This window comes from Xyrauchen texanus, chromosome 27, assembly GCF_025860055.1.
Source record: "Xyrauchen texanus isolate HMW12.3.18 chromosome 27, RBS_HiC_50CHRs, whole genome shotgun sequence".
NCBI classification, from domain to species: Eukaryota; Metazoa; Chordata; class Actinopteri; order Cypriniformes; family Catostomidae; genus Xyrauchen; species Xyrauchen texanus.
In genome coordinates this window covers 24,588,942-24,616,849 of record NC_068302.1, presented here as the reverse complement: position 1 = coordinate 24,616,849, position 27,908 = coordinate 24,588,942, and the positions used below count along the sequence as shown (strand labels likewise).

Sequence of the window (27,908 nt, the reverse complement as noted above, 5' to 3'; positions counted from 1 at the left end):
TGATTGATCAGATCGCCAGTCAATCAAACTCCCGGCAAATGTTTGTTTTTTTTTTACATTTTATACACCCCCACCCCCTTTGAAACCGGTATTACCCGTGTTGTCACAAGTCGATTAATCGAATCGAAATCGAATCGGACTGGGAAAAAAATGAATCGTTAGATTAATCGATGCATTGGAAAAATAAATCGCTAGATTAATTGTTTAAAAAATAATCGTTTATCCCAGCCCTAGCTGTTTGTCTTACATTTGTCCTTTTGCAAATTCCAAAATGGATGAGAGCCATTCTTTAATATTTTTTGAAAGAGGAGGGAAAGTTATTGGATAGCAGAAGACAAAACATAATTAGAAAATAAAATAAATCTCACATCTCTCTAATCACTTTTTATTATTTTCAACTGTTTTTATATAAAAAAAACAATTCCTTTGTAAATGGTGCCAATAAGAGCAAAAATGGTGAGAGCCATTCTTGCATGTTTATTGACATGTAAGGAAGAATAAACTATGCAAGTTTGTAAATTAATTTTGTTATCTTAATTTTAAGATGCATTTTGGGCGAACCATTTGAAATGGAACGAATGGCCGTTTTTTGCCTATTACATCTATATTTAAAGAGAAATAAACATACGATCAGAAATTTTAAAAAGGATCAAATTTCATGGTCCACTGAGGAAATGGAGAGGGATGTGTCACTTTCGATGGCCGCCAGCTGCCTCGGTCTCCTGGGCCTACGGGAGCGGCTGTTGTCTGCGATCTCGTGGAAAGGTGGAGGTGGAATGTGAGACAAAAAAACTAAACTGTGACAGTCACAGGGCACCTACTTCAAGTCGTGTAGTGTACGCTTGGCTTTAGACTTGGCCTTGAAAGACTGCACTTTCAAACAAATTACTTTTTAAGTTCTTTGAACTTTTTAAGCCTCTGCACATGTGGTTAAAACATGAAGTTTATTCCTTGTAATCATTTGCCATTATCTTAATTTTGTGCAAACAAAGAACTTCACCTGTTTTTCCATCTTGGTCAGACGTCCCATCATACTAAGGTCTTCAGTCATCTCTGAATCACTCTTAGGTTTGTCCTTTTCTCCTGCTGTGGCTCCTTTTCCCACAATCTGATCCACTCTAGTGATCCAATAGACCATCACTTCGACACATAGTCAATACACCCTCATACACACTGAAATTCAGTGGTTAACTGTGCACTGTACCTTGTCAAATTAACACAAATTAGCTTTACGGTGGGAACTTAAGCATGCAAATGGGAAAATACGATGCAGATCAGCTGAAGCTTGGATTGGTTGGAAATGATATATACAATACTGCATGCAATACTGTAAGCTTTTCAATCAGCATGCAATAATGAGGGATTTGGATCCCTGTGTGTTAAACACTCTCCTGTTGGAAAGATGACACTTTCAAACAAAGATGTGCTGCAGCATTATACTAAATGAATGCTCTAGGTGACGCAGTGAAAACATGCGTGTTTCTCTGCACAGAATTATTGACAGACACACCAATGGCAAATAATTTGACTCCTATAATGGATAATGTGGTGAATTATATGAAAATGGATTAAAAATGTCACCTGGTTCCATGCCTTATGATGCTTTGTGTTTAACAGACTCTACATTTGAGCTATTCTCTCTATTTAAACCTTGGAACAGCATGCAAAATTGCATCAGTCCCCCAATAAACAGGCTGCATGGTCACACCATTGTGTGTAGTATTATTGTACAGCATGTTTATTCTCAAATCGTCCTGTGCTTTTATAGATTTTTTATAACTGATTTTAGTGATGTTTTAATTATGGATTTTAATCATTTTTGATGATTACACACCTCCACCTATTATGAAATTAGGGCTATTTATATAATATTTACAGTACTTTGATTGCCATTCATAGCTAGTGTGATATGCTGCATCACAATAGTATATATACTACAATGCTGTTCAATAATAGACCCATTCAGCCTGGGAAGGCCATTGGTGAATAAGTTACGTACTTCTTGTGACGAGGGGTTGAGGGGGGAGGGGGACCCACAATCAAATCTATCCTGGCAAAGTACACAGAAAGAACGTTTGGTTACGTATGTAACCTCCGTTCCCCGAGGGAGGGAATGACAAGTTGTGTCGGAGAAGCGACACTAGGGGGTCTCTCTTGAGCGCTGATATCCACCTCTGATCTATGAAAAAAGGCCAATGAGAGTTGGCAGCCAGTATTTGCATGTCCCGCCCCCGGACATACGGGTATTTAAGCGGCGCAAATACGGGAGTTCATTCAGGATTTTTCTGAGGAGCCGGAAATGGTCCGGCCACAACAGTGGCTCGGTTCAGTGACATGGCGGAGGAAAGACACAACGTGTCGTTCCCTCCCTCGGGGAACGGAGGTTACATACGTAACCAAACGTTCCCCTTCTGTCGCTCTCTCCACGTTGTGTCGGAGAAGCGACACTAGGGGACCCATTCCAAACTTGCCATGCGCTGAACCGTGTACGTGAACTGCCGATACAGAGGCGGGCAGGGATTTCATCCAGTGATTTCATCCGCATCGATTTCATCCGCATCGTCTGTACCTGGCTGCACGTACCCTTCCCCAATGCCCTATAAGAACATCGGGATCCTTCTAGTTACCCTGGGAGGGGAACAAGGCGATGTTTGCCAACATGGGAACGGGCCAGCCTGGCTGGGCCTCTTTTCTCTCTATGTTTCTCGCATAGAGCAATCACGGCCAGGGCCCTTACACGCATATAGGGAAGGGGGTCTTACCCAGACCCTGCGGAGACCACACCTGCCCTTTTTCTTGGGGAGGAAAAGTGGTAGACACGTCACACGGCCGTCTTAGGGCTCGTGTGGAAAGTATGGTGCGGTGGTAGATCCAGCCTCGAAAGGGGGGAGTTGCTACAGCACGGCGACTGGGGTGCTGTAACTGCCTAAGGGAGACACGGGGGTCTGCTCGTAAGGGGACAGAACCGTGGAATTACACACAGGGGGAGTCCGAACCGCAGGCCTTCTTATTTTACCTGTGGAGCCCCTATACCAGTACGGGGTGGCCATCAGGGTACCTGCAGTGGCTTGGGTCGGCGAGTTCCTCCGCTGAACCGCGGACCCGGAGGGCTGGGGAGGAATCGACCAGGGTCCCAACTCGGAGTGGGGCGCCCTGGGAAGAAGGCGCACTACTTTATCTTGACGTCAGGAAAAGGGCGCTGGGCGCAAGCGATCCACCCGGCCGGTCGGTCTACGTGTTACCGAGTTCTACGGGCTCGGACCTGAGAAAACATGAGACGCAACCGACTCAACGTGGAAGTTGTAAAACCTCGCAAAGGTGTTGGGTGTTGCCCAACCCGCGGCTCTACAGATGTCTGCTAGGGAGGTGCCCTTGGCCAGTGCCCACGAGGACGCAACACCCCTTGTTGAGTGAGCTCGGACCCGCAAGGGTAGGGGCACGGCCTGGGTGTGATAAGCCAGTGTGATGGCATCGACAACCCAGTGGGCGAGCCTCTGTTTGGAGATGGCATTCCCTTTCTGCCGTCCCCCAAAGCAGACAAAGAGCTGCTCAGAGCGTCTGGTGCTCTGTGTGCGGTCCAGGTAAATGCACTGGACACAGCAACGAAAGGGCTGGGTCTGCCTCCTCCCGGGGCAGCGCTTGCAGGTTCACTACCTGATCTCAGAAGGGTGTGGTAGGAACCTTGGGCACATAGCCCGGTCGCGGTCTTAGGATCACAGACGTATCTGCCGGACCGAACTCCAGGCAAGTGTCGCTGACAGAGAACGCTTGCAGGTCCCCGACCCTCTTGATAGAGGCGAAGCGATCAGCAGGGCCGTCTTAAGAGAGAGGGCCCTGAGTCCAATTGATTCAAGCTGCTCGAAGGGAGGTCTCTGGAGTCCTGCCAAGACTACCGAGAGATCCCAGGAGGGAACTAGGCCTGGCCGGGAGGGATTCAACCTCCGGGCGCCCCTCAGGAACCTGAGGATCAGGTTGTGCTTACCCAAAGACTTGCCGTCTACAGGATCGTGGTGGGCGGCAATGGTGGCAACATACACCTTGAGGGTGGACGGGGACAGCCTCCTGTCCAGCCTCTCCTGTAGGAACAGGAGCACTGACCCGATCGCGCATCTCTGTGGGTCTTCAGTTCGGGAAGAACACCAATCTGCGAACAAACGCCACTTTAGGGCGTAAAGGTGCCTGGTAGAGGGGGCTCTGGCTTGGTTGATTGTATTCACAACGGTCGCCGGTAAGCCGGATAGCTCTTCCGCATCCTGTCCAGGGACCAGACGTGGAGGTTCCAGAGGTCTGGGCGCGGGTGCCAGAGCGTGCCACGTCCCTGAGAGAGGAGGTCCTTTCTCAGGGGAATTCGCCAGGGAGGAGCTGTCGCGAGAAGCCTGAGTTCCGAGAACCAAGTCCGAGTGGGCCAGTAGGGGGCCACTAGCGTGACTTGCTCCTCGTCCTCCCTGACCTTGCACAGCACCGGTGCAAGAAGGCTCACTGGGGGAAATGCGTACTTGCACAGCCCCGAGGGCCAGCTGTGTGCCAGCGCGTCTGTCCCGAGGGGAGCCTCTGTTAGGGCGTACCAGAGCGGGCACTGGGAGGTTTCCTGGGAGGCGAACAGGTCTTCCTGGGCCTTGCCAAACCGTTCCCAAATCAGCTGGACCGACTGGGGGTGAAGCCTCCACTCCCCGCCGGGCAGGCGTTGTCGTGATAGCGAGTTGCTGCTGGCTCCATAGGAGGAGACGGCGGGCGATTTATGTACGCCACCACCGTGGTGCTGTCCGATCTCACGAGGACGTGTTTGTCCTGAACTAACAGGGGGAACTTCCTGAGGGCAAGAAGGATGGTCAGCAATGCCATGCAGTGGTGCCATGCTTGTCTCGGGACTCCAGTCTGGAGCCAGTGCTGGAGTGGTCTCATATGCATCAACCCCAGCAGCGCAACCGCGGCGGAGGACGCCATATGCCCTAGGAGCCTCTGGAAAAGTTTTAGAGTGACCACTGTGCCTGGCTTGAAGGAAGCGAGGCAGTCCAGCACTGACTGAGCACGCTCGCTCATGAGACGTGCTGTCATTGAGACTGAGTCTAACTCCAACCCGAGAAAAGAGATGCTCTGAACCGGAGTGAGCTTGCTCTTTTCCCAGTTGACCTGAAGCCCCAAGCGGCTGAGGTGCCGGAGCACCTGGTCTCTGTGTGTGCATAGTAACTCTCGAGAGTGTGCTAGGATGAGCCAGTCGTCGAGGTAGTTGAGAATGCGGATGCCGGCTACCCGTAGCGGGGCAAGGGCGCCTCTGCGACCTTCGTGAAGACGCGAGGGACAGAGACAGGCCGAAGGGGAGGACTTTGTACTGAAACGCCTGGCCGTCGAACGCTAACCGTAAGAAGGGTCGGTGTCGTGGCAGAATTGAGACGTGGAAGTACGCGTCCCTCAGGTCTACCGCTGCGAACCAATCTAGATGCTGAACGCCAGCCAGAATATTTCTCTGCGTGAGCATTTTGAACGGGAGTTTTAACAAGGCCTGATTGAAAACTCGCAGGTCCAGGATTGGTCGTAAGCCGCCGCCTTTCTTGGGTACAATGAAGTAAGGGCTGTAGAAACCCTTCCTCATTTCGGTTGGAGGGACGGGCTCTACCGCACCCTTGGCTAAGAGGGTCGCGTTTTCCATGTGCAGGGAACAGGCATACTCGCCGTGTACTGCGGAAAAGCGAACGCCCCTGAAGGGGGGCGGGAGCCGGGCAAACTGAATTGCGTAACCGAGTCAAATGGTCCAGTACAGCCAGCATGATGCGTTGGGAAGCGAAAGCCACGCTTCCCAGCTCTGCGCTAGGGGCACCAAAGGGACGAGTATTTTGGACGTACCCAGCGGGGCCTCGCAGCGGGGCGGAACAGGTAATGCAGCGTCGGGCGGCTTCGTTGCGGCCTGAGGCTGAGGTGCTGTGAATAGACTCAAAGCACTTACCTTGCTCCGCGCGCCCGGCAGGGGGCGGGTTCGTGACTGAGGAGGAGGTCCGACATCGGCGTCCTCTGGACTCGTCTGAACCGGCCAGCCGGGGGACAGTCGTGGGCAGGCGGAAGGCGGGATCGCCGCGTCCAGTGTACCGGGACTGTCGTAATCTGAAAGCACATTGCCGTGAGAACGGCATTTGCGGGCCAGGTGACCCAGAGGCAAAGGAAATAGCTCTTTTATTGAGAATGTGGGTACCACAGCCCCCGTCAGTAAGACCACTCCGCCCTCCACCGGGGGACGGAGTGGTCTTACCACCTCCGGAGCTAACGTCTTCGGCTCTGGGTCGGCTGTCTCAGGAACGCTTGGGAGCCTTCCGGGTCCTAGAGGGGGTTAGTGAGACAGGGGCGATGCCCCCTGCGGGTGCTCGACGCTGGGGCTGAGAGCTGGGCCCGGGTTGGGGCGGAGCAGGAGCTGGTTTCCTCGCCGCAGGGGGCGCCCTCGGCGAGCAGACGGGCAGGGCCCGTGAGCGGCAGGTGTCGTGGCGGGCATGATGTGAGAGATGGCCTCCGTCTGCTTCTTCACCGCGGAGAACTGTTGGGCGAAGTCCTCGACGGTGTCGCCGAAAAGGCCAATCTGGGAGACAGGTGCGTCCAGGAAGCGGTTCTTGTCAGCCTCACGCATCTCGACCAGATTGAGCCAGAGATGGCGTTCCTGGATCACTAGGGTGGCCATCGCCTGTCCGAGTGCCTGCGCTGTGGCCTTCGTCACTCTCAGGGCGAGGTCGGTCGCTGAGCGCAGTTCCTGCAGCACATCAGGATCAGGTCCACCCCCGTGCATGCTTCTGAGTGCTTTGGCCTGGTGGACTTGCAGGAGGGCCATCGCATGCAGGGCGGAGGCAGCGCGTCCAGCCGCACCGTAGGCCTTAGCCGTTGAGCGAGGATGTTGTCCTACAGGGCTTGGATGGGAATACGGGCGGCCACGCCAGGAGGTAGGGCTACTGGGGCATAGATGGTACGCTAACTGCCCTATCGACCTGGGGAATCGCCCGTATCCGTGGCGCTCTCCGCCGTCGAGGGTGGTGAGAGTGGAGCGGGTGGCACCTAGACGAGCGGAGAGCGGGGCTCTCCACGTAGGCGTCAGCTCGTCATGCACCTCCGGAAAAGCGGGACCGGGGGATGCGTGGCCGCTGAACGCGCTGCCCCAGGAACCAGTCATCCAACCGTGAAGGCTGTGGGGAGGATGGAGGGTTCCAATCCAACCCCACGCTCACGGCGGCCCGGGAAAGCATGTCAGACATCTGAGCGTCTACCTCAGCCTGGGCCTGCTGGCCCGAAGGCGGCAGTCCAGGGGAGTCCTGGCATCAGACATCACACTCTCCGATGCGGCGGCAAGCTCATCTGCTTCGGGCTCAGGAGGATAGACAGCCAGACCGTGAGGCGAGCCGCTATCGCCGCGAGCGTGGACGGGGACCAGCGAGTGTATCGGGGAACGGGAGGTTCGCGGGGGGCTACCCGGCGAAACTGCACCCGCTGCCGCCCCCAAATCGCCCCCAGCGCCAACCGCATCGTCCTCAATCCCGTGGGAAGAAGGAACAATGCGGGGTGCAGCTTTCTGTTGAAAGCAAGCCGCGACATAGCGTGGTCATGGTCATGTTCTCGCAGTGAGAACATGAACCATCCACAAACGCTGCCTCGGTGTGATTGCGGCCCAAACACACGAGACAGCGCCTGTGGCCGTCTGAAGCAGAGAGGCTTCTACCGCAACCAGGAACAACACAGGGGCGGAAGGGCATCTTGAAAAAGACGCGTCCTGAAAAGGACATTCAACGCCGCTGTGTTTTGCTCTTTTAGAGAAATTCACTCTTTTAAGGGAAATAACTCTTTTAATACACAGTATGTGTGTGTGTCTGCACTGTCGAAGCGCTCAGGGGCAACAATGCACGCCGTGCAGAGTAGGAGAAAGCCGCTGTTGTGTGCCGTCAAATCCAACAGCATGCAGATCGTCAGAGGAAACAGGAACGCAGTGGTGTGTAAACTCGCAGCAAACTGCAGACAGACCATCGGCTCCGAAGAAATTTTCTGAATGAACTCCCGTATTTGCGCCGCTTAAAAACCCGTATGTCCGGTAGCGGACATGCAAATACTGGCTGCCAACTCTCATTGGCCTTTTTTCATAGATCAGAGGTGGATATCGGCGCTCAAGAGAGACCCCCTAGTGTCGCTTCTCCGACACAACGTGGAGAGAGCGACACTTGGATACCAAGGATACCAAGCATCAAGCCACACATGGATACCAAGCATCAAGCCACACATGGAAACTAATCCCTGTACACCAGTGAGGACTGCTGACAAATAAGTAAGAATATATTCCATACATGCCTGTTCTAACCCACTTCAATGAACAGTATTTTATGTTAACGTGTATGATAGAAATGGTTTTTGCTGTTGGAATATATTGGTATATGTGTGTTATTTCACAACATATATGGTGCTTATTTGAGTGAAAAATAGTGAATGTGAATTCAAATCAAACATTTCAAATGGGACATAGAAAACAAAACCACTGTGAATGCACATTTTGATCTGTCATAGGGTGAGAACGATCGGTTTTATCACAGCAAACAAGCAGTTTTTTTAAGTGTATCACCATGTTTTAGATTTGGTTTCTATCCAGTGTTTGGGAGTATCCGCACTTTCCCATTTCTATGGGAGTATATAATGTTGCAACACTACTTACAGATGAATGCACAAGTTTGTATCCCCCTTGCAGAATCTGTCGGATGTTTGTAATTTAGTACTGCCCTGATGAAGCTATTTGACACAACAGATATTTACATATATTCCACACAACAAAATTATTGAAATTATACAAATTATCCTGTTCAAAATCCTTGGTTATTTTTTTCTCCCCCTTTTCTCCCAAATTGGAATGCCCAATTCCCACAACTTAGTAGGTCCTCGTGGTAGGGTGGTTACTCACCTCAATCAGGGTGGTGGTGGACAAGTCTCAGTTGCCTCCGCTTATGAGACAGTCAATCCGCCCATCTTATCACGTGGCTCCTTTTGCATGACACCTTGGAGACTCACAGCATGTGGAGGCTCATACTACTATCCCACGCACCCAAGAACCACTAATCGCGACCACAAGGAGGTTACCCCATGTAACTCTACCCTCCCTAGCAACTGGGCCAATTTGGTTGCTTAGGAGACCTGGCTGGAGTCACTCTGCACACCCTGGATTCGAACTCACGACTCCAGGAGTGGTATACAGCGTAAATACTTGCTGAGCCACCAAGTCCTTGGTTCTTAATATGGTGTTTTGCTTTGGAAGTATTTCATGCAGAATTGCACTAATTGGAAAATAAACACATTGCATTAACAGTCCTTGCATTTTTTGGGGGAAGCAATTTCATATGGTGGTATATTCAAGCTGTGAATATTTCAATTGAAAAAAAAATTGCACTAAATATTAAAATTAAACTTCCAAAGTTCAGTTCAAAAATATTTAAAAAAAAATATTTGTTGACAGGTAATTTCAGTCCATTATATTGCACTTTGAAAATTTGTCTTAGATTATTGTGGTTAAAATTCAGCTGGAAATTCAACCTTGTACATCCTGTCATCACAGCAAAAGCATCACAGCAAGAGTACCTATGCACAATCTTTACTTGCTGCTAATATGCTTCACCACTAGGTGCAATCGGGTCTTGATGAAGAGAAACAAGGAGAGATCCTTACCGAATAAACCTTTATCACAATCTGTTTGTCATCACAATCGGCTCTAACTTTTAGGGTTATCGAAGTTCCACCTGCATTGTTGTTAATCGACTGTAGTCGGTTTTTATAAATTAATTAAACTGTAAGGTGAGTGTACAAGCAGGTATTACATTTTTTTATGTTGTCTTGAATTTACCCCTAGGGGCGAGGATGCAGCATCATTCAAACACAATCGTTTTCGGTTACCGATGCCATTGTAGAAATGTACTACTCACAGGTAGCCATGATTAATTTAATACATGAAAGAAAGTTTCAAATAGCAGGGCAGTTACTGAGATTAAGCGAATAGTTTTCGGCTGGTCATGTGATTCTAACATGGTAGCCCCCATGAGGGAACTCTCTCAATGTAGATTAAAACAGTTTTTATAAGGTTACTAAAATGACTGGAGTATTCATGACATGTGAGTGCTAATGACTTTATAGATATATTTCAAAATTACTTTTCATTTCTTTGGGAGATTTATTTTTTAGGAAAATATGTCTGAAATATGAGTGCATCTTTGAAGATTTAGTTCACCCCAAAATGATAATTCTCTCATGATTGACACCTTTAAGCCATCCCAGATGTGTATGACTTTCCTTCTTCAGCAGAACCGTAGTGAAGAATTTTAAAAGCACATTTCCGCTCTTTTTGTCCATGCAATGCAAGTAAACAGGTGCCATCATGCTGCTGGCTATTTGACAGTCCAAATGGCATATTTAGGCAGATCAATTAATGTCTTCTGAAGGAAACCGATAGGATGGTGTAAGAAACAAATTGATCATTAAAACATTTTTAACTTTAAATTGTTGCTTCCGGCTAGCGCTGAATTGCGGTTTGAACTCTCACGTGACCTTCCTTCCTTTGTTGTATACAGAGTGCACGCTTCCTACTTCTCGCGTGAATGCACCATTGTGCTTACGACAATGATGTGTCGACTGCTGGCAGGAAGTGATTTAAAGTTAATAAAGTGTTAATTATCGATTTATTTTTTACACAAACCTATCGATTTGCTTCAGAAGACATTAATTGATCTACTGGAATCGTGTGGATTCATTTTATACTATAAATATATGCCTTTTGGACCATCAAACAGCCAGCAGTCGAATGGCACCTGTTTACTTGCATTGACAAAAAGAGCTGAAATGTGCTTTTAAAATTCTTCCTTTTGTTCTGCTGAATAAGTAAAGTCATAAAACAGCTGGGATGGCTTAAAAGTAAATCATGAGATGATATAACATTTTGGGTGAACTAACCCTTTAAGAACCAAGAGTTTTTGATAATTTGAACAGGATCATTTGTGTAGATTGTTATTATCTGTCTTGTTGGATATATGTTATTATCTGTTGTGTAGCTTCTAAATAATTAATTTTAGTGAATTGTTCCTTTAAATGGTTTATGTAAATAAACAATTTCAAAGTTTGTATTTAGTGTAAATTTATGGGTTCACTATTATGTACAGTATGTTATCACCCTAAGCACGATTCACTAACTGATTCAAAAAAAGTTTTGAGCCAGAGAAATACTGCTCTAGTTCTAATATATATAATCTGATAGTTATATATTTCTAAAAATATTGCCTATTTAAATAGCTTCAATGTAGTTAATTAGTTACTTGTTGTTAGTAGCTGTTAGTAGCTGTTAATAGTTTTTTAAAACGAAGTGAATATTTGCACTCTGATAGTCTAGTAGAAACACAAAAATTTAAGACAAAATGCCCCCACTGTTGCTGCAGTGGCGTGTGGTCTAACAAGGTGTGGATGCATTTTTCCGTGCGGACAACCCGGGTTCGATTCTGCATTTTGTACCACTTTTCCCATCCTGTTTCTTGTCTACATTCTAAATATTTCCTTTAATTCTACTAATAATAAATAAATATGTATATAAAAGTTGATTTAATCGCAGTGATTTGGTCACGGTGAAGGTCGGGAGTTTAGAGAAGGGGTTGATCCAGGTAAAATTAACCATGGTTTTACTATAGCAATATGGTGTTAATATACAGTAGTAACCATGTTTACTTTTGTGGTTACTATGATTTTACCACAAATTAGCATGGTGATACTATGGTTGCTGTAGTAAAACCATGGTTAAGATTTGCAAGGGAAAATTAGGGTTAGGTTTAGGGGTAGGGGTTGGAGTAGGGTGTTTGTGTTACTCTAAATAAACACAATAAACATGCTGCAGTGATGCCCCTATACTGTATCTTAGTATTTAATTAGGCATGTACAGGGTTCAAACAGCATCTATTGCTATTTGCACGAAGTATAAATAGCCTCTGACTTTTTTAAAAGGTAGATTGCCTGTAGAAGTAGAACTACTTAATGAGTAGCTTGTAATTTGACAAGCTGCAGTTTCAAAGTAGCTTCCCCAACACTGTTTCTATCTACCACACAAAGTAATTTTGTTGTGTTGACTGAAGTCTTGCCTGGATTGAAGGTTTTTGATGCGTGACAGCATGTCTAGATGGCCTGCTGAATACTGCTCTATCACGTCCATCACATCATAGGGCCTGAGGCTCTCCTTAAATCTCCTCTTAGACACCAGGAAACGCATGACACTAGGGAAAATAAATGACGACTTAATAGGGGGGGAAATAATATGCTTTGCATTGCATTTGACTAAATACTTTTTTTTAATTGTTTGAGTTCAAACATTAATTAGCAGACCACCTGCAGTACAGCTGCAGACTCCTTAGGGTTCATGGACTGCTGTTGAAGACCCCATGTTTTATAATAATACCCAATATATTCTGCATTCAAATATTATCCAAAATACAGTTTTAACTAAATCCAGATCACCAGTCTACTTCCAGCATAAATTAATTAGCATAAACATATTTAATATAAATTGCAACAAAATAACAAAATCAAATTCAAATTATTTATGCCCAAAGTTCAGATTGCATGACTGATCGTATTTAGTTTTTGCAAAACAACCATAATCAAATTAATCAAATATTTACACTCCTAGTCTTTAACATTCCCTTTTTACAGCCTATAATGAAGCCAGACCATCTAACTAAACAGAGACTGTACAAGACATCAGTGTGGGTGTAAGTTGACCTTTAAACACATCTATGTTGGTCTCTACAGAGATGGGTGCCTCTTACCAGATTGCTCTGATGGTGACCTTGAGTCCAGGAGACAGATCTGGCACAAAATCGCAGTTGAAGCCCCTGTCATCCCCAATCTCCTCTGGAAGACTTGCCTCTATAAAACACAAAAGCACCAGCTGCTCCCAATGTAAAAAGTAGTAATGTTTACACAATGTTCACCCTTATACGAAATAAGATTACAGAAAATATCTGCCACACCAGAAATGCTCAATAAATTGCAGTAAAGCCTGTTTCTGTATCCCCTTGTAAGAACAGTTCACCCAAAAATGTTAATTCTGTCATTCAGTCACCCTCATGGCATTTCAAACACATATTATTTTCTTTCTTGCTCTACACTGTAGCTCTGAAATATCAGTCATGCTTGTATGCATTCAAAAAGGCTGCATCAATATGCTTCGAAGTTCATGCCTGGTCGACGTTTTCGTGAGCTTTGGCTATAGAAGACTGTGGTGATGGTGCGTGGTCACATGTCTGTCTGCGGGTGAGAGAGAGTGGTACGGCTTGTAATCTGGGTTGTAATTATCTCTATTGTTTCTTGTTATAGAGATGGCGAAGGGAGACTTGAAAAGCTGCACCAACGCATCAGTACGGTGAGAGAGAGTGACCCGAGAGCACTGTGTCAACGTGTACTGAGTGCATTAAAAGTTTCAATGATCTTATTGAGTGTTTTGAAGAATCTACGTGAATTGAGTGCTGTAAAATACAAGACGCTGAAGGCAGAAAATAAGATACTTTCCTGCACTGCTTCGTTCTCTCTTGACTCCTCCATTGTCCAAAGAACCGAACTTCCTACAAAGACTTACAATATAGTGCATGAGTTGTGTGGAATATTGTGGTGCCGTTTTGGAGCTTGATAGTATAAATCACCATCCACTTTTGTTGTCTTTAAAAGAGCAGTTTGGGCATTCTGTAAAACGTCTCCTTTTGCGTTCCATGGAAGAAAAGAAAATCAGGTTTGGTGAGTAAATGATGACAGAATTCATTCATTTCGGGAGACCTTTTCCTTTTCGGGTCAGACACATGTTGCACCAAACTGACGTTTTCCTTAAATATTACTTTATTATTCGATGTGGAAGAGTTTTTCAAATTAAAACCAATTTATTCAAACCTTAAGAGGCGCTCAAGTAAAAAAATAAACTAAATATGGCTGAGCATTTCAAATGTGTGCATCTCTGATAGCCCTCCTAATCTCAAAATCACATTGTCAGCATCAGTGTCTGTTGTTACAGAGACTTCGGGCATGCTTTGAAGTTCTACCATCTACCTTTGAAACTGAAACAAGTGTTACTCATGCATTGAGCACTTGCTAGTACTTGTTAGCCTCAGCATTTACCATGTTAGCAGTGTGAGAGAATCTTTTGTGTACCTAACAAAAACTAGCAATAGCAAAATATGAAATGTTCAACCTCTATGAAAAACACTTATTGGTTAGCATGTAAAGCTAAGACAAAACAGCTGAAGTATTAGTGCTACATGTGTCATCCTAATGCCATATGAATGAGGATGTAACAGACAAAAATAGCATATCCTATTCATATGACATAACAACCAGTAAGTCAAAACTGCACAAGACTTATTACTGAAATGCTGCAAATTTTCTTCATGCAGGTTAGTGCAAAGGATTTGATGTACATTTTAAGTGGTATGAAAAGTGTTTAATTAAAAGAATAGCTCACCAAAAAAAAACTCAATTCTGTCTGTCTTGATTTTTTGAGAAATATCCTGGATCCTTTTCCATTATAATGGAAGTGAAAAGAATTGGGTCGGTCAAGCACAAAAATGACAAAAAAGCACCACTCAGATATCATTATACACTCATAATCTTTAGTCAAGTTGTTGAACTGGATCAGTCCGATTTGTGAACAAATCATTAAGACTGGTTTTCTAAACTGATTCTATTGAACTGAAATGAATTAATTGAAAAGATCCAACACAAAATAATTTTAACTCTTGAATCAGACATCACTACTTCTATCATGAACTTGCTGAGAAGAGCTAGAGCGGATGTCAAGATTTTCAGAGAAGAACTTAAAGTTTGATCGTTCCTCACATAAATCTATCATATGGCTTCAAAAGTCTTAGAATATAGTGCACAATATTTTTATGGTGCTTTTTTTGTAGCTGGGCAGCCCCAGTCCTCATTCACTTTCATTATATGGAAAAGAGTGACAAGGATATTCTTTGGAACAAGATGAGGGTGAGTAAATAATGCCAGAATAATTTTTTTTTGGTGAACTATCCCTTTAACAATTTAATGGAACACATTCTGTCATGGGATGGGAGTGCTTCTCAATCACAGATGTCAAGGCTGAGACAAATGAGCAACATATTCTTTGCTCTTCCATCATACACCACTGTCATATGGGTGACAGATAACGCTAATATAGCTGCAATTATAACTATCCAAGCATCAATGAGAAAATTGATATTTTGTGTGATGCTTCAGTGAGATGAAACAGTCAGCCAAGTGACAGAGTGCTGGATGATGATTAGATCTGTGAAGATATGCCGCAGCTCAGTAATTAAGAGCCATTTTTAAAACATGCATAGTGTTTCTTTAGCAGACTTGTGTGGTATTTGTTTTTTTACTAGTGCTAAAGAGATGCAGCCCCAGACAACATAATTTGTCTTACTGATTAAGCCCTCAATCGCTGCCAAAATGTAAAGAGAAAAAGAGAGAGAATATGGAAGAGAGAGAGAGAGAGAAAGAGATAGATGAGAGAGATGGTCCAAGATGACAATGATTTTAACCATGTAATTGTACAACACATTGTGTGCTTAAATTAGGCCATAATTTTACTAGTGGGAAGAATACTTATTATTATAAATGGCCTATTGTTAGATGTAAAATCTGTTTCATTTCCTTTCTATTATTTGTGCTGTAGTGATACTACAACATCAATTATTTACATGGATTGACACAGCTTAGTTGAGGTAGTTCGGGTAATTTAATCTGATTGGACAAATGGCGTTCCAAGAGTTCTGATATTTAGTATAACAGCACTGTGGTTTTTACTCTTTGTATCACTCTATGTGAGTTCGCTGTGTTCCAGACCAGAGTATGTGAGTGGTGCGTAGTGGAAATTTATGATTTTGCATGAAGAGAGAAGCAGGTTTCTTTTAAACCAGAGCATTTGATGAAATTGAAAACCAGAGTGGAGTGATTACATAAGGCTTTAAGCAGTTAGTGTACAGTTCTTGCCAGTCCACTCACATACAGTACTGTGTTCTAGACAGTGTAATTGCTTGGCAACATGCAAAGCTTGCTGCTTTGGCATCTTTTGGAAATATTTTCATTAGCAGAAAATGGCTACACATTACAATAAAGTTGTAAATGAATTCAGTAGCATGAACTTTACAATGAAGAATGAAGAACGAAATAAATAAAATTATGTATTAATCTTGGTTCATATTAATTTATCAATATACTATATTTATTGTTTGTTCAGTTAGTTAGTGTATAGTTTATAATACATTTACTTATATTAACACACTTTACTGTAAAACGTTTTATGAGTATATGTAGAAATTAACATTAACCAAGATTAATAAATGCTTTATACAGGTAATTATTTTCATTGTTAGTTCATGTTTGTGACGAGGCAGGCAAGGAATAAGGATCTAAACGCAGCTTTATTAAGCTGAAAAACAAACAAGTTAACTCAGAGCAAAAGGAAAAGCAAAACACTGGGAACAAAGCACAGAACATGAAAGCTAAACATACAAGAACAGACAAATTAACTGGGGGAAACAAGGGCTTAAATACACAAGGGAAAACAAGGAACACCTGGGGAAACAATCAGGGAATGAGAAACAATCAGGGGAAAACCAATCATAAAATGAAACTACAAAGGACTACAAAAACCTAACAGGAAACAGGAACTAAACAAGAACTTCAACATAAAAGAACAAAAAAAAGACAACAGGGAATATGTGACAATGTTAACTATTGTATTAACTAACGTTAACGTATACAACTTTATTGTAAAGAGTTAAAGAAAAAATATTCAAATTGGCTAAATCGTAAGTTTCTAGATAATAACTTCTTGTTTATAGAACTGTTGCAGATGTTTGTGAGAAAAGTGGTTGCTGCATTGCACTTGCAGATTCTGTTTAACACTTTCGTGGTCTTGCGGGTCATTTTGACTCATTATTAAAATTATTATAAATGGGTTAATTTGCAAGGGTTAATCCGTAAAACCAATGAAGGGCTAAATATACTTCCGGGAGAAATTACACCATCATCTCTGCTTTTTGCATCATATTTCTGGATTATAGCCTAACCTGGAGATCTCTTCATACCGAAGTCTTCGTCTTGCAACTCAGTCCGCACTTTTTTTTATCCCGGTAGAGAGAAATGAGAGAGAAACCAATGAGTTTGCATGAGGTGAAAATACAGATAAGGGATCCATATATCCCTTGATCATTGATCCAATATGTTGATCATTGCAGAGTTATGACAAAACAGGTGCTGAGATAAACACAAAGCATTTTTCATGAAGGATGGAATATTTTGTGGGGATCAAGCATCTAAACGGAAACTCTTAAAGCTGCAATCCATAGTTATCGCAACTGAGAAGCCAATTATCTTTAGACTCAAACAGTATGCTTTGAAACATTAAACTATTTTCATGTGGCACTGTTTCAGCAATTGGACTGAACCTATAAAACACAGACAATTCTATCTGGTGCACTGTTTCTTTAAGAATAAACACACACCCATGTCCTACTTTGTGAATTTAATGAGTGGAGTGTCACTGACACCACCTTTTCAGCACGACACACATGACAGGAAATACAAACTGTCCTTGATACCTGCTGAGGTCCCACATTGACTAATTAAATTTCACCATCAAAGGTAAATGTATATTGTTAGTGAGTGTGTGCATATACAGGTGAATAGATGTATATAAAAAAAACATCTTAAACAGCCTTAAGCTGGTCTTCCAGCCTGGCCAACCTGGTGTTCTGCTGGCTTAGATGGTAGGACAGCTGGTCTCCCTGCCTGACCAACTGAAAAGTGCCCAAAACCCCTCTAAAACCAGCTAAGTCTAGCAAACCATTTTCTACTGGTTTAAGAAGTTTTTTCAAGCAGGGAGTGGCCTCAAAACATATTTGGACACTTCAACTTAACTTACAAATGCATGAGTGCACTTCCATTAGATTTCAAAATCATTTGGATATCACGACACATTTCTGTCATGTATTCTGCAAATACCACTTGTTTAGATACAATTCATTCATAAAGTGTAGGCTAAGTTCAAATGCGTTTGGGGCAACTGCATATCTTACAGTCCACTCAAAAGGATAGTTCACAAAAAAGGTAAATACGCCCATCATTTACTCACCCAAATGCCATCCCAGGTGTGTATGACTTTCTTTCTTCTGCAAAACACAAATGAAGATTTTTAGAAGAATATATCAGCTCTGTAGGTCCTTACAACGTAAGTCAATGGTGGCTAGACCTTTGAAGTTCCAAAAATCACATAAAGGCAGCATAAAAGTAATCCATATGACTCCAGTGGTTTAATCTGTGTCTTCGATGCAATCACATTGGGTGAGAAACAGATCAATATTTAGTGGAGATTTACAGTAAAAAGGACTTAAATATTGATCTGTTTCTTACACACACCTATCACAAAGTTTTGGTCACCATTTACTTGCACTGAAAGGACCTACAGAGCTGATTTTTCTTCTAAAAACTTTTGTTTGTGTTCAAGAGAAGAGAGAAGTCACACACATCTGGGATGGTATGAAGGTCAGTAAATGATGAGAGACTTTTCTTTTTTGGGTGAACTATCCCTTTAACAAAGGAATGAGACTGTGAGAGAATGATTTGTTTCCCAGTATGCCTGTGTGTGTGCGTAACAACATTGTCTGACCTTCAGAGTTCTGCCGTGAAGCTCCCTCTTTCATTTTGAAGGCTTGTTTTTGTCGGTTCCGGTCTGTGAAGCTCCAGCTCTTGGTCACTTTGCTTGGACTCTCTTTGACATCCTCCTCTGCCTTAAAGACCTTGCCGTCCTTCCCTCCGATGCTCTTAGAGGGGCTGGGATAGCCTTTCTCTTTAAAGCTGGGCTTACGACTACAGCGGACATAATAAAACACAGAAAACAAACAAAAAAGCAAAGGAAACAAACCATTTAACCGAATCCCAGGTTTTTTCAGTGTGGGACCACTGACACAAACAATTTCTGAAACCATCAAGTGCAAGAGAAAGTACTCAGTAACTTAAATTAAATGTGTCATTATGTGCACAATTGACACTCCCCCATCTTTCATTGGTTGATCAAACAGATAATCCTTCCCCAAACCCATGCCATTAGTTAAGCAAATTTTGTTGTGTTGGCCATAGAGCCACAATGTTTTATCAATCTCTGAATGGCTTACTTGTAGTCTTTGCATATTAAAATGGCACAATTATAAACATCATCTGTAAAAGAAAGACCACACCTCTTGTCGGAGGGAAAACTTTAATTATAACAGGTGAAATAAACTAAAGACATGTATACTGTATTTTCTTTTTATAAATAGAGCACTGATTGCTGTTTATTGAGTAAAGTCTTTATGTTTAGTGTACAGTATATATAACAGTCCACGAATGAAGAACACATGGTCATTTACTAATATGTAAACTATTCATTAGAAATGTCTAGTGGAAGTGTGTAACATCAACACTTAAATTGACTTACATGAGCACAGATATGGATAATGGTTCTTCTCAGTCATGCAATGCAATCCACAACTTCGGATGCAACAGCAAGCCCACATGCTGCCAGAGCTGACACTTTTGAACAACAAAGCAATGAAACACATGCATGTTGTCGGGCATGCTGAAAAAATACACAACCGTTATTTTATACATAGGGTCCAACGTTATCTTTTTGCCACACCTGGCAATGGTAGGTAAACTGAGAAACGATACCGGCCTTCAATATTTCTTACCACTAGGAAAATGTATTTGGCATTATTAAAAAAAAAAAAATCCCTATGACAATGGATTATTTAGTTGTTTTTTCATATACGATATGATCTTGTCTCCATCTCTCAATGACACTGTACCTGTCACAAATACCTGTTTTTTTGTTTTTGTTTTTCATTTTGGTGGATTAATGTCTGGAATGTCTCATGCATGTGTAGCCACCTGGGAGTTCTGGAGAAAACAAAACTTTAGGCATCCTAGATAAACCTCTAATGGTAAAGTTACCACTGAGGAAAAAAATTGCTAGAAGACATGCAAGTTGTGAAAGATGTTTTCTTTAGTACTTGATTTAATCAATGTATTTATCTTGCAGCTCCTAATAAAGTTACTGGCAACTGGGAAATAACCAAAGACAATTTTTACTTGCATTTGTCACTCGGCGAGTGTTATTTCTGGACCCTGATTATACACATTTACACAGACAAATTAATAAATGAAAAAGTGAGACACCCCAATAAAAAAACAAGGCAGCTTGCAGAGGAGGATTGTCTCATGGGATTGGGGTTTAAATCAATGGAAATTGCCACCAGGCACTAAGAGGGAAAGTTGATCCACAAGCAAAACTCTTTCACAAAGCTGCTTTCTTTTGGTTTGAAGAAAGACAATATTTGTATTTCATCAGCACACCTGAGCTGACGAGAGATTAAATGAATTCCAAATTAATAATACGGATACATATATGCACTATGCTGTATGTCTTAAACAATTTTTTTAATAGTTTGCTCGAGTTGATGACAGTAAACACTGAAGGAATATATTCACAAACAGTGGCGTGCACAGACCTTAGCAGAGACAGGGGCGAAAGGATAAAAAAGGGCACACATTTTTGTATTTAATTTAATTTAAAGAGTAGCACTTATATACTGTATACTTAACTAATTATTTGTTTTTTGAGCCTTTAAGCATTTTTTTCTTGTATTATAAACACACTATATACATATAGTGTAGTGGGCTAAACTGGTAATCAGAAGGTCGCTGGTTCGACCCCCACAGCCACCACCATTGTGTCCTTGAGCAAGGCACTTAAATCCAGGTTGCTCTGGGGGGATTGTCCCTGTAATAATTTCACTGTAAGTCGCTTTGGATAAAAGCATCTGCCAAATGCATAAATGTAAATATATATATATTTTTTTCTTTCAATTTTTGACAGTTTTTTTTTTCCAGACATGGTCTTTGATAATCTTCTATCATAGTAAAACCATGGTATTTTTTAAGTATATTTGAGTACTATGACAGTATCATAAAATATGGATATAATCATTAAGTCAATAATACCATGGTATTTTTCTGATAGTGATTAGTCTACTAGTTTAAACAAAAACCAAAGTGGGTTTGCCTGAATCAGAAAGCTCCTTAAGTTAATGGAAGTATTCTATAAAAGACGTATTACATTTCTATCACTGAAAACAACGCGTCCACTCCTATTATAATTATAATACACTGCAGGTGTGCCATGTGATGCCGGAAATGCGGTAGCACTTTTTATCTGACAAGTGTTGGTTTGCATTTATAGTTCTGCGTTGGTATGTCAGCGTCGTTCTGTGAGTACACAAAACTATCTTTTTCATAAATAAACAAAAGCATTGCAAGCAATGTTATTTCTGGATTCTAAAGTATTTATTAAATTATCGTAGCATCAAAACTTCAAAATATGTGAACATGGTCAAATGTAGGTTACTTATGATTTATTATACATGTTGCCTGCATTGCATGCAGAAAATAAATTAGAAATTACTGTATGTTTGTTCTAAAGTGAGTCACTTAAATTACAATACATAAACATATTTTGGCTTACTTTTGACATTCTATGCTGATAAAGAAATCATAAAAAAAAAATGAATAGCTACTCGCCTCAAAAACACAAAATTGGTGTTGTTTTAAAGACTTTGCTATGCATACAGGCAATAGGCTATAACCAACTCTTACCAGCTGCTTTTTAATTTGCTGATAAATTAGAAGTGTTCAGTTTCCGTAACTTATGAAAAATGATTATTTACTCTACACAAACATACCATCAAATCATAGTGCCAATCGGAAAGGTAGTGAGAAGAAAGCAACACATTACTTCACTCACATATATAATTAACATCAAGTAATGGCCTGGAGAAAAAAGCTTTTAGAGTGTACATGCTGTAAACAGATATGTTCTGTCACGTTTTGCTTCTAACTTCATGAAACACAAACAGAATAAAAAAACAGCTGATGTGACGCGACTTCGATGCTCTGGGAAAATACAAAATGAAATTGTTGCTTCCTCAAAGGGCACTGCTGCGGGAGGGGATGCCACTCGAAAGCTCGTTCCAAACCAAAGTGAGAAAGTTAATGGGCCCTGCCCCTTCCACAAAATAAAGGGCATATTCATACAGTAATTCCGTGTTCCCTTTAGAGTACCCACTCTGAGCTCACCAGGGCTCTGCACCTCAGAGTGAGTAGGACATAGGCAGGATAACTTGCGATTGTAATCCAACCCTGATCACCTGTAGCGTGCGCTGTTAAAGACACCTCCACTTCTATGAGATTTTAATTTAGTTTTATTTAACCATTTTCATTTAATTATTAAAATTTCTACTTTTTTTTTCTGGATGACCAGAAGAACACTTTTAGATTTGTGAATGAAATCTACTTGTGCTTGTGCCCCTGCTGCCCCCGTTCTGTGCACGTCACAGTTAAGAAATGGGGGGAATCAAACTCAGGAAGGAACAAATCCTTCAGACAAATCCAAATGCTGGACAGAGAAAGATATGGGCGTGCAGACGTTAGTTTCTGTGTGCAACGGTACCTATGGCTTCTCGGGCAGCACCCACACAGGGTATCTTTGTGTGAAATCTCACTACTGCGAATGTGGTTGGAGTAGGTCATGAGAGAGAAAAGATTATACAAGCAGTGGTCAAAAATGGGAGATCCCACCAAAAAATCTATGTTTCTAACGCTGAATGAAATGAAGGAATACATTTGTATGAGTCAAAGATTGTACTTGATTTTACAGGACTACAAGATCAGGTCTTTTACAGGGAAGATATGTTGCAAAATACCAAAAACATGTCAAGTTTGAACTTCATTAAAGTTCATTGGTATCATTAAATAGTGAGTAAAATTTAATGGTTCACAATTTTCAAACTACACTAAATATACTAAGTTGTGCAAGTAAGACTACTAACAGTGACTAATACATCTCCCTGTAAAACCCATTTGCAAGTTCTGTAGTATAACGTGCAAACAGCTTTTTTACAATGACTTCAAACAAAGCAGTATAGGCTGTTTTCTCATTTGAAGTACAATGATGGTGCTTTGACACTACGATTCCCAAGAAAAGGTGTAGTGAATGAGTTATTGATTGAGTTTTTTGGGAGTAATCAAGTATCTATGGTAAAATCATAGACAACCAACCTTAGAATGGTGTCTGGCTGGGAATCCTTCCTTTTAAAGGAAAACAGAAAGTGAGAGTTATGTGCAGTAGTACTGGTAACCATACCACAATTTGACATAATTTAAAGGCATAGTTCACCCAAAAATGTAAATTCTCTCATAATTCTCATGCCATCCCGGATGTGTATAACTTACTTCATTCAGAAGAACACAAATTACAATTTTAAGAAAAATATCTCATCTCTTTTGGTCCATTCAATGCAAGTGAATGGGTGACAAACTTTTGATGCTCCAAAAATAACATAAGTCATCATATAAGTAATCCATTTGACTCCAGTGGTCTTAAATCTATATCTTCAGAAGTGATATGATAGGTGTAGGAGCAAAACAGTCAATTATAGTTTCTTCTCCTTGCTCAATCAATCTCCACTTTAACTTTCACTTTCACATTCTTCTTCTTGTGTTTTTGGTGATTCACACATCCTTCATCCATACTGGGCAGGAAGAAGAATGTCTAGAATGTCAAATGACATAAATATTGATCTGTTTCTCATCCACACTTTTCAAATCACTTCAGAAGGTATGGATTTAACCACTGGAGTCTTATGGATTACTTATATGCTGCCTTTATGTGCTTTTTAGAGCATCAAAATGTTGGCATCCGTTCACTTGCATTGTGAGGGCCTACAGAGCTGAGATACTCTTATAAAAATCTTAATTTGTGTTCTGCAGAAGAAAGAAAGTCATGCACATCTGGGATGTCATGAGAGTGAGTAAATAATGAGAGAATTTTCATTTTTGGGTGAACTAATTCTTTAAGACTAAGACTTAATAAGATTAAAGAATTCTGCAATGCAGATATCTTGCAAAAAAAGACACAATCTAGGGATGCACCGACATGAAAATTCAAGGTCAATATTGAGACCTATTTAAAAAAAAAAAAAAAAAGACAGAACAAAAAACGATACCGATATTTTGCAACTTATCTTATTATGTCATCAGATCACCATTTTAGAAATGCTTAAAAATTTACAAACAGGTACAAAATCTTTTCTAATCTTTATTAAATCAATCAAGCATCAATTATGGATAGCATACCGATATCTCAGAAGTCAAAATCTGCTGGTTTAAAAGCATTTTGAATGGTTTCCATCATCATGCCCCCTTTAGGTAAGTGCCACTTTCACAACTGGGATTTTTCCCGTATTAACATGAGAATGAGAAATAATACAAATCTTAGGATTGCCAACCCTACTACATATTGTTGTTACGATCCCCTGTTGTCTGCCCTGTGTTCTCTGTCTCACTAGTCACGTTTATGTCACGTTTCCTTGTTGTCTGCTCCGTGTTTTCCGTTTCACCCGTCACCGATCCCGTTCCATGTCACGTTTTCCCTGTTGTCCGCCCTGAGTCTCACTGTCCGTGTATGAAACTGCACTTCCCACAATTCCCGGATCACACTCCCAGCCCTGATCACTGTGTTATTGTCCGCACCTGTCTGTTATTTTGTCATTACCGTGTCTGTTTATTTAAACCCCGCTTTCTCCCCTTCCCTTTGTCGTTCATTGACGTTCCATGTCTCCGCTTATGTCTGGTTTGACTCTCTCTGCTCGTGTTCCCAGTCAGTCAGTCTGTCTGCTCGCCTGTTATCTGTCTGTCCATCCGAGGTTACCCTGTTGTTCTCCGCCCTCTGTATCGACCAGTATTTAGTTTGCCTTTTTTCCCATCGTGGATTTTGATTTGTTCCTGTGTTTGGTTTCTTTTGTGTTATTTATAAATAAACCGCATTTGGATCCACACCCCCGTCTGCCTTCTCCTGTTCTTCACACATCATAACAGTTGTGGCCATTATTATTTCGGAATTGAGCATTTGAATTCACAGAGTTTTTACAAAGTGTGATACTAACTATTTATAAATCATCCATCTTTTCATATTTATTTATATTTATTACAGATATGCCGATGGCTATAATTTAGTCAATAATTGGCTGATAAATATATGCAACCGATACATCGGTGCATCCCTAACACAATCATTTGTTATACACATTAAAGATATGATTAATCATGACATTACAGTAAATAGATATTGAAATATAGTAGATGGACCAGACCTGAAACCAGATTTCCCCTTCAGGCTTCTTAAAATGTCCAGTTGATTTACAGGAGGGATGAGTCTTTAAAGACAAGCAGAAAAGAGAATATGCTTCAGTAAGCAATAGCACGTCAAACTAATATATATGCTGAAGAGAGATTTTACTTTGTGTTTTTGTTCATTAAAACATACAAAAAAAATATTAAAGGTGCACTCAGTAACTTGTCTTTGTGTCGTCTTGGAATTACACTGACACCTAGCGGCTTGGATACAGCGTAATTTAAAATCAATCGTTTTCAGACATTGTAGAAATTTAGCATTCACAGTCAGACATTATTACTTTAATCAATGAGTGAAAGTTTCAAATATCAGGACTGTTACTGAGATTAAGCAAGTAGCATACAGCTGGTCATGTGATTCTGACATGGCAGCCCACATGTGTGGACCCTCTCCATGTAGAGTAAAACAGCTTTTAAAATGTTACTGATATGACTGGAGTCTTCATTTTAAAGTGAGTGGTCATGATTTCATACATATATTGCAAAATTACAATTCGTGTGTTTAGGAGTTAAACTTTTTAAATGAGGAACAAATTACTGAGTGCACCTTTAACTGTTAAGTGCACTGTAAATTGAAAACCAGTATACTAACAAACCAATTAAAAAATATCTACAGCTGCAACTCTGTACAGAGGAAGACTGACTTTAATGCACCGGATGAATGATTTAATCTTGTTAAAGTTAATTTGGAAGCAGTGCAGGTCTGAAAGGCCATTTCTGAGAAAATGTGCCCTTGCCAGTTGGAGCTGTGGGTGGACTTTTGATAGTGGCACAGTGAGCAGTCCACAGAGTAATGCTCCAATAGTTTGATGCAAACACAGCTTATGTGTGATGTTGTTTTACTTCAAAAATGGAACTAATTTGTAAAAGCAGACAAAGCTTTAAAGAATAGTAGACAGAGATTATAGCATGTCACATAATCAGCAGAAAAAGAAAAATCATACAGGTTTCGAATGACATGAGCATATATTATAAGCCTACCTGTACGTTGGGACTGAAACAGTCTGCTCATAAAAGTCCCATGTTGACAGTAGGTCTGTTCGTGCAAGGTTTGTGGCATAAAATCTCCAAGAAGCCTGATGGGAAAATACAAAAATAAAACTTTTCACTGAAATTGCAAACAAAACCTCTAAAGTAAAACCTTTACTGTATGCAGCAACTGTGAACATATCTGGCCATCTAATTCTTAGAAAAGATCCACAGATCAATCAAAGGTAGAGTGTGAATTCAGTGTCTTAGCTTTGGAGCCATCTATACGCACTAGTAAACATTTACAAAATTAACATTTAGCAGATATAAACATTCAAAATGGACAGTTTGTCCAATAACTCTCCAAAAGCATTGATGACTCGTCATGCACTACACAGATTCTGTCCAATCAAATGCTCTCTAGAATGAGAATGTAGATTCCCCTCCCTCTAATACCACCTGAAACCTAGTAAGTAGTAAATTATGGTTTATGGCTGTGACATAACTAAAGTCAATTGGCCATTTAAAATAAGGGAATACAAGCGATTTTGGGGGGGTTTTAAAGATGAATCTGAAGTTAACGTATTTAACATCAGCTAAGTTCAATATTCTTAGCAACTCCATGTATGAACATCAAACAGGCCTAAACATTTTGATTTTCTCCAAAAGGTCATTTAGGACAGCTGACATGTCTCTGGTGTGAGTTATGGTTAAGTGTCTGACCTGGATAAGGCCTGCAGCAGGGTTACGTCGCTTCTCAAAATGTTTCTGTCTGTGCTGCTCTTGAACCTTAAGAGCAAAACCTGAGCCCAGGATACCCTGCAACCGAGAAACCGAGAGCAGATGCAGATATTCAAATGCAACTGTCATCGAGCCATTTTCTTTACAACTATTAACATGTCTCAAGTCATAAGTATCTCAAGGCATTGGTGGACTTTTTGCCCAAGACCAACATGTTGCTTCAGTTTAAATAGAACTCACTGCAGGAAGAGCAAAAAATGCTACACCGATCAAACTGAAGGTGGCAGCAATCAAACGTCCATTCCATGTGACAGGATACTTGTCCCCATAACCAATAGTTGTAAGAGTGATCTAGAGAAAATAAATATTTTCAAGATGTTAAAGGGATAGTTCATTCAAAAATGAAAAGTCTCATGTTTTTCTTCATGTTGTTCTAAATATGACTTTCTTTGTTCTACAGAAAACAAAAGGAGATGTTAGGCAGAATGGCAGTTTCAGACACCATTTACTTTCATTATGGAAAAAGATGGAATGAATGTGAATGGTGACTGAGGTTAACCTTCTGCCTTACATCTTTTGTGTTAGTCAAGTCATTTTATTTGTATAGCGCTTTTCTCATCACACATAGTTTCAAAGCAGCTTTACACTAAATTATGCTGTAACAGATCTCACTAAATTCACCAAAATCGTATATATTATTCAATTACTTACCCTCATGCTATTCCAGATGTGTATGACTTTCTTCTACAGAACACAAACTTTCAAACATTTCTAGAAGAATATTTCAGGTCTGTAGGTGCATACAATGTAAACGAATGGTGGCCATATATATTTAAGTCCTTTTTTTACTATAAATTCTCCTGCCTGCCCAGTAGGAGGCAATATGCACAAATAATGAC

At 41.5% G+C, this 27,908-nt stretch overlaps 1 protein-coding gene across 4 annotated transcripts in view; it reads right to left on the bottom strand.

The window, feature by feature from the left end:
* kcnq2a (potassium voltage-gated channel, KQT-like subfamily, member 2a) overlaps positions 1–27,908 on the bottom strand; it is a 46,735-nt gene that overhangs the window by 2,245 nt on the left and 16,582 nt on the right. Inside the window, exons 6-17 of one of the 4 annotated variants that reach the window (XM_052094824.1) lie at positions 27,250–27,360; positions 26,992–27,087; positions 26,281–26,375; positions 25,260–25,322; positions 23,167–23,196; positions 18,683–18,882; positions 17,085–17,132; positions 15,434–15,451; positions 12,795–12,894; positions 12,111–12,242; positions 2,000–2,050; positions 1,001–1,118 (exon numbers count right to left, since the gene is read on the bottom strand). In XM_052094824.1, the coding sequence (XP_051950784.1) occupies positions 1,001–1,118; positions 2,000–2,050; positions 12,111–12,242; positions 12,795–12,894; positions 15,434–15,451; positions 17,085–17,132; positions 18,683–18,882; positions 23,167–23,196; positions 25,260–25,322; positions 26,281–26,375; positions 26,992–27,087; positions 27,250–27,360 (1,062 nt within the window). Of the gene's footprint in view, positions 1–1,000; positions 1,119–1,999; positions 2,051–12,110; positions 12,243–12,794; positions 12,895–15,433; positions 15,452–17,084; positions 17,133–18,682; positions 18,883–22,558; positions 22,613–23,166; positions 23,197–25,259; positions 25,323–26,280; positions 26,376–26,991; positions 27,088–27,249; positions 27,361–27,908 lie in introns of all 4 variants that reach the window. The other 3 variants (XM_052094825.1, XM_052094826.1, XM_052094827.1) reach the window with 3 other exon arrangements.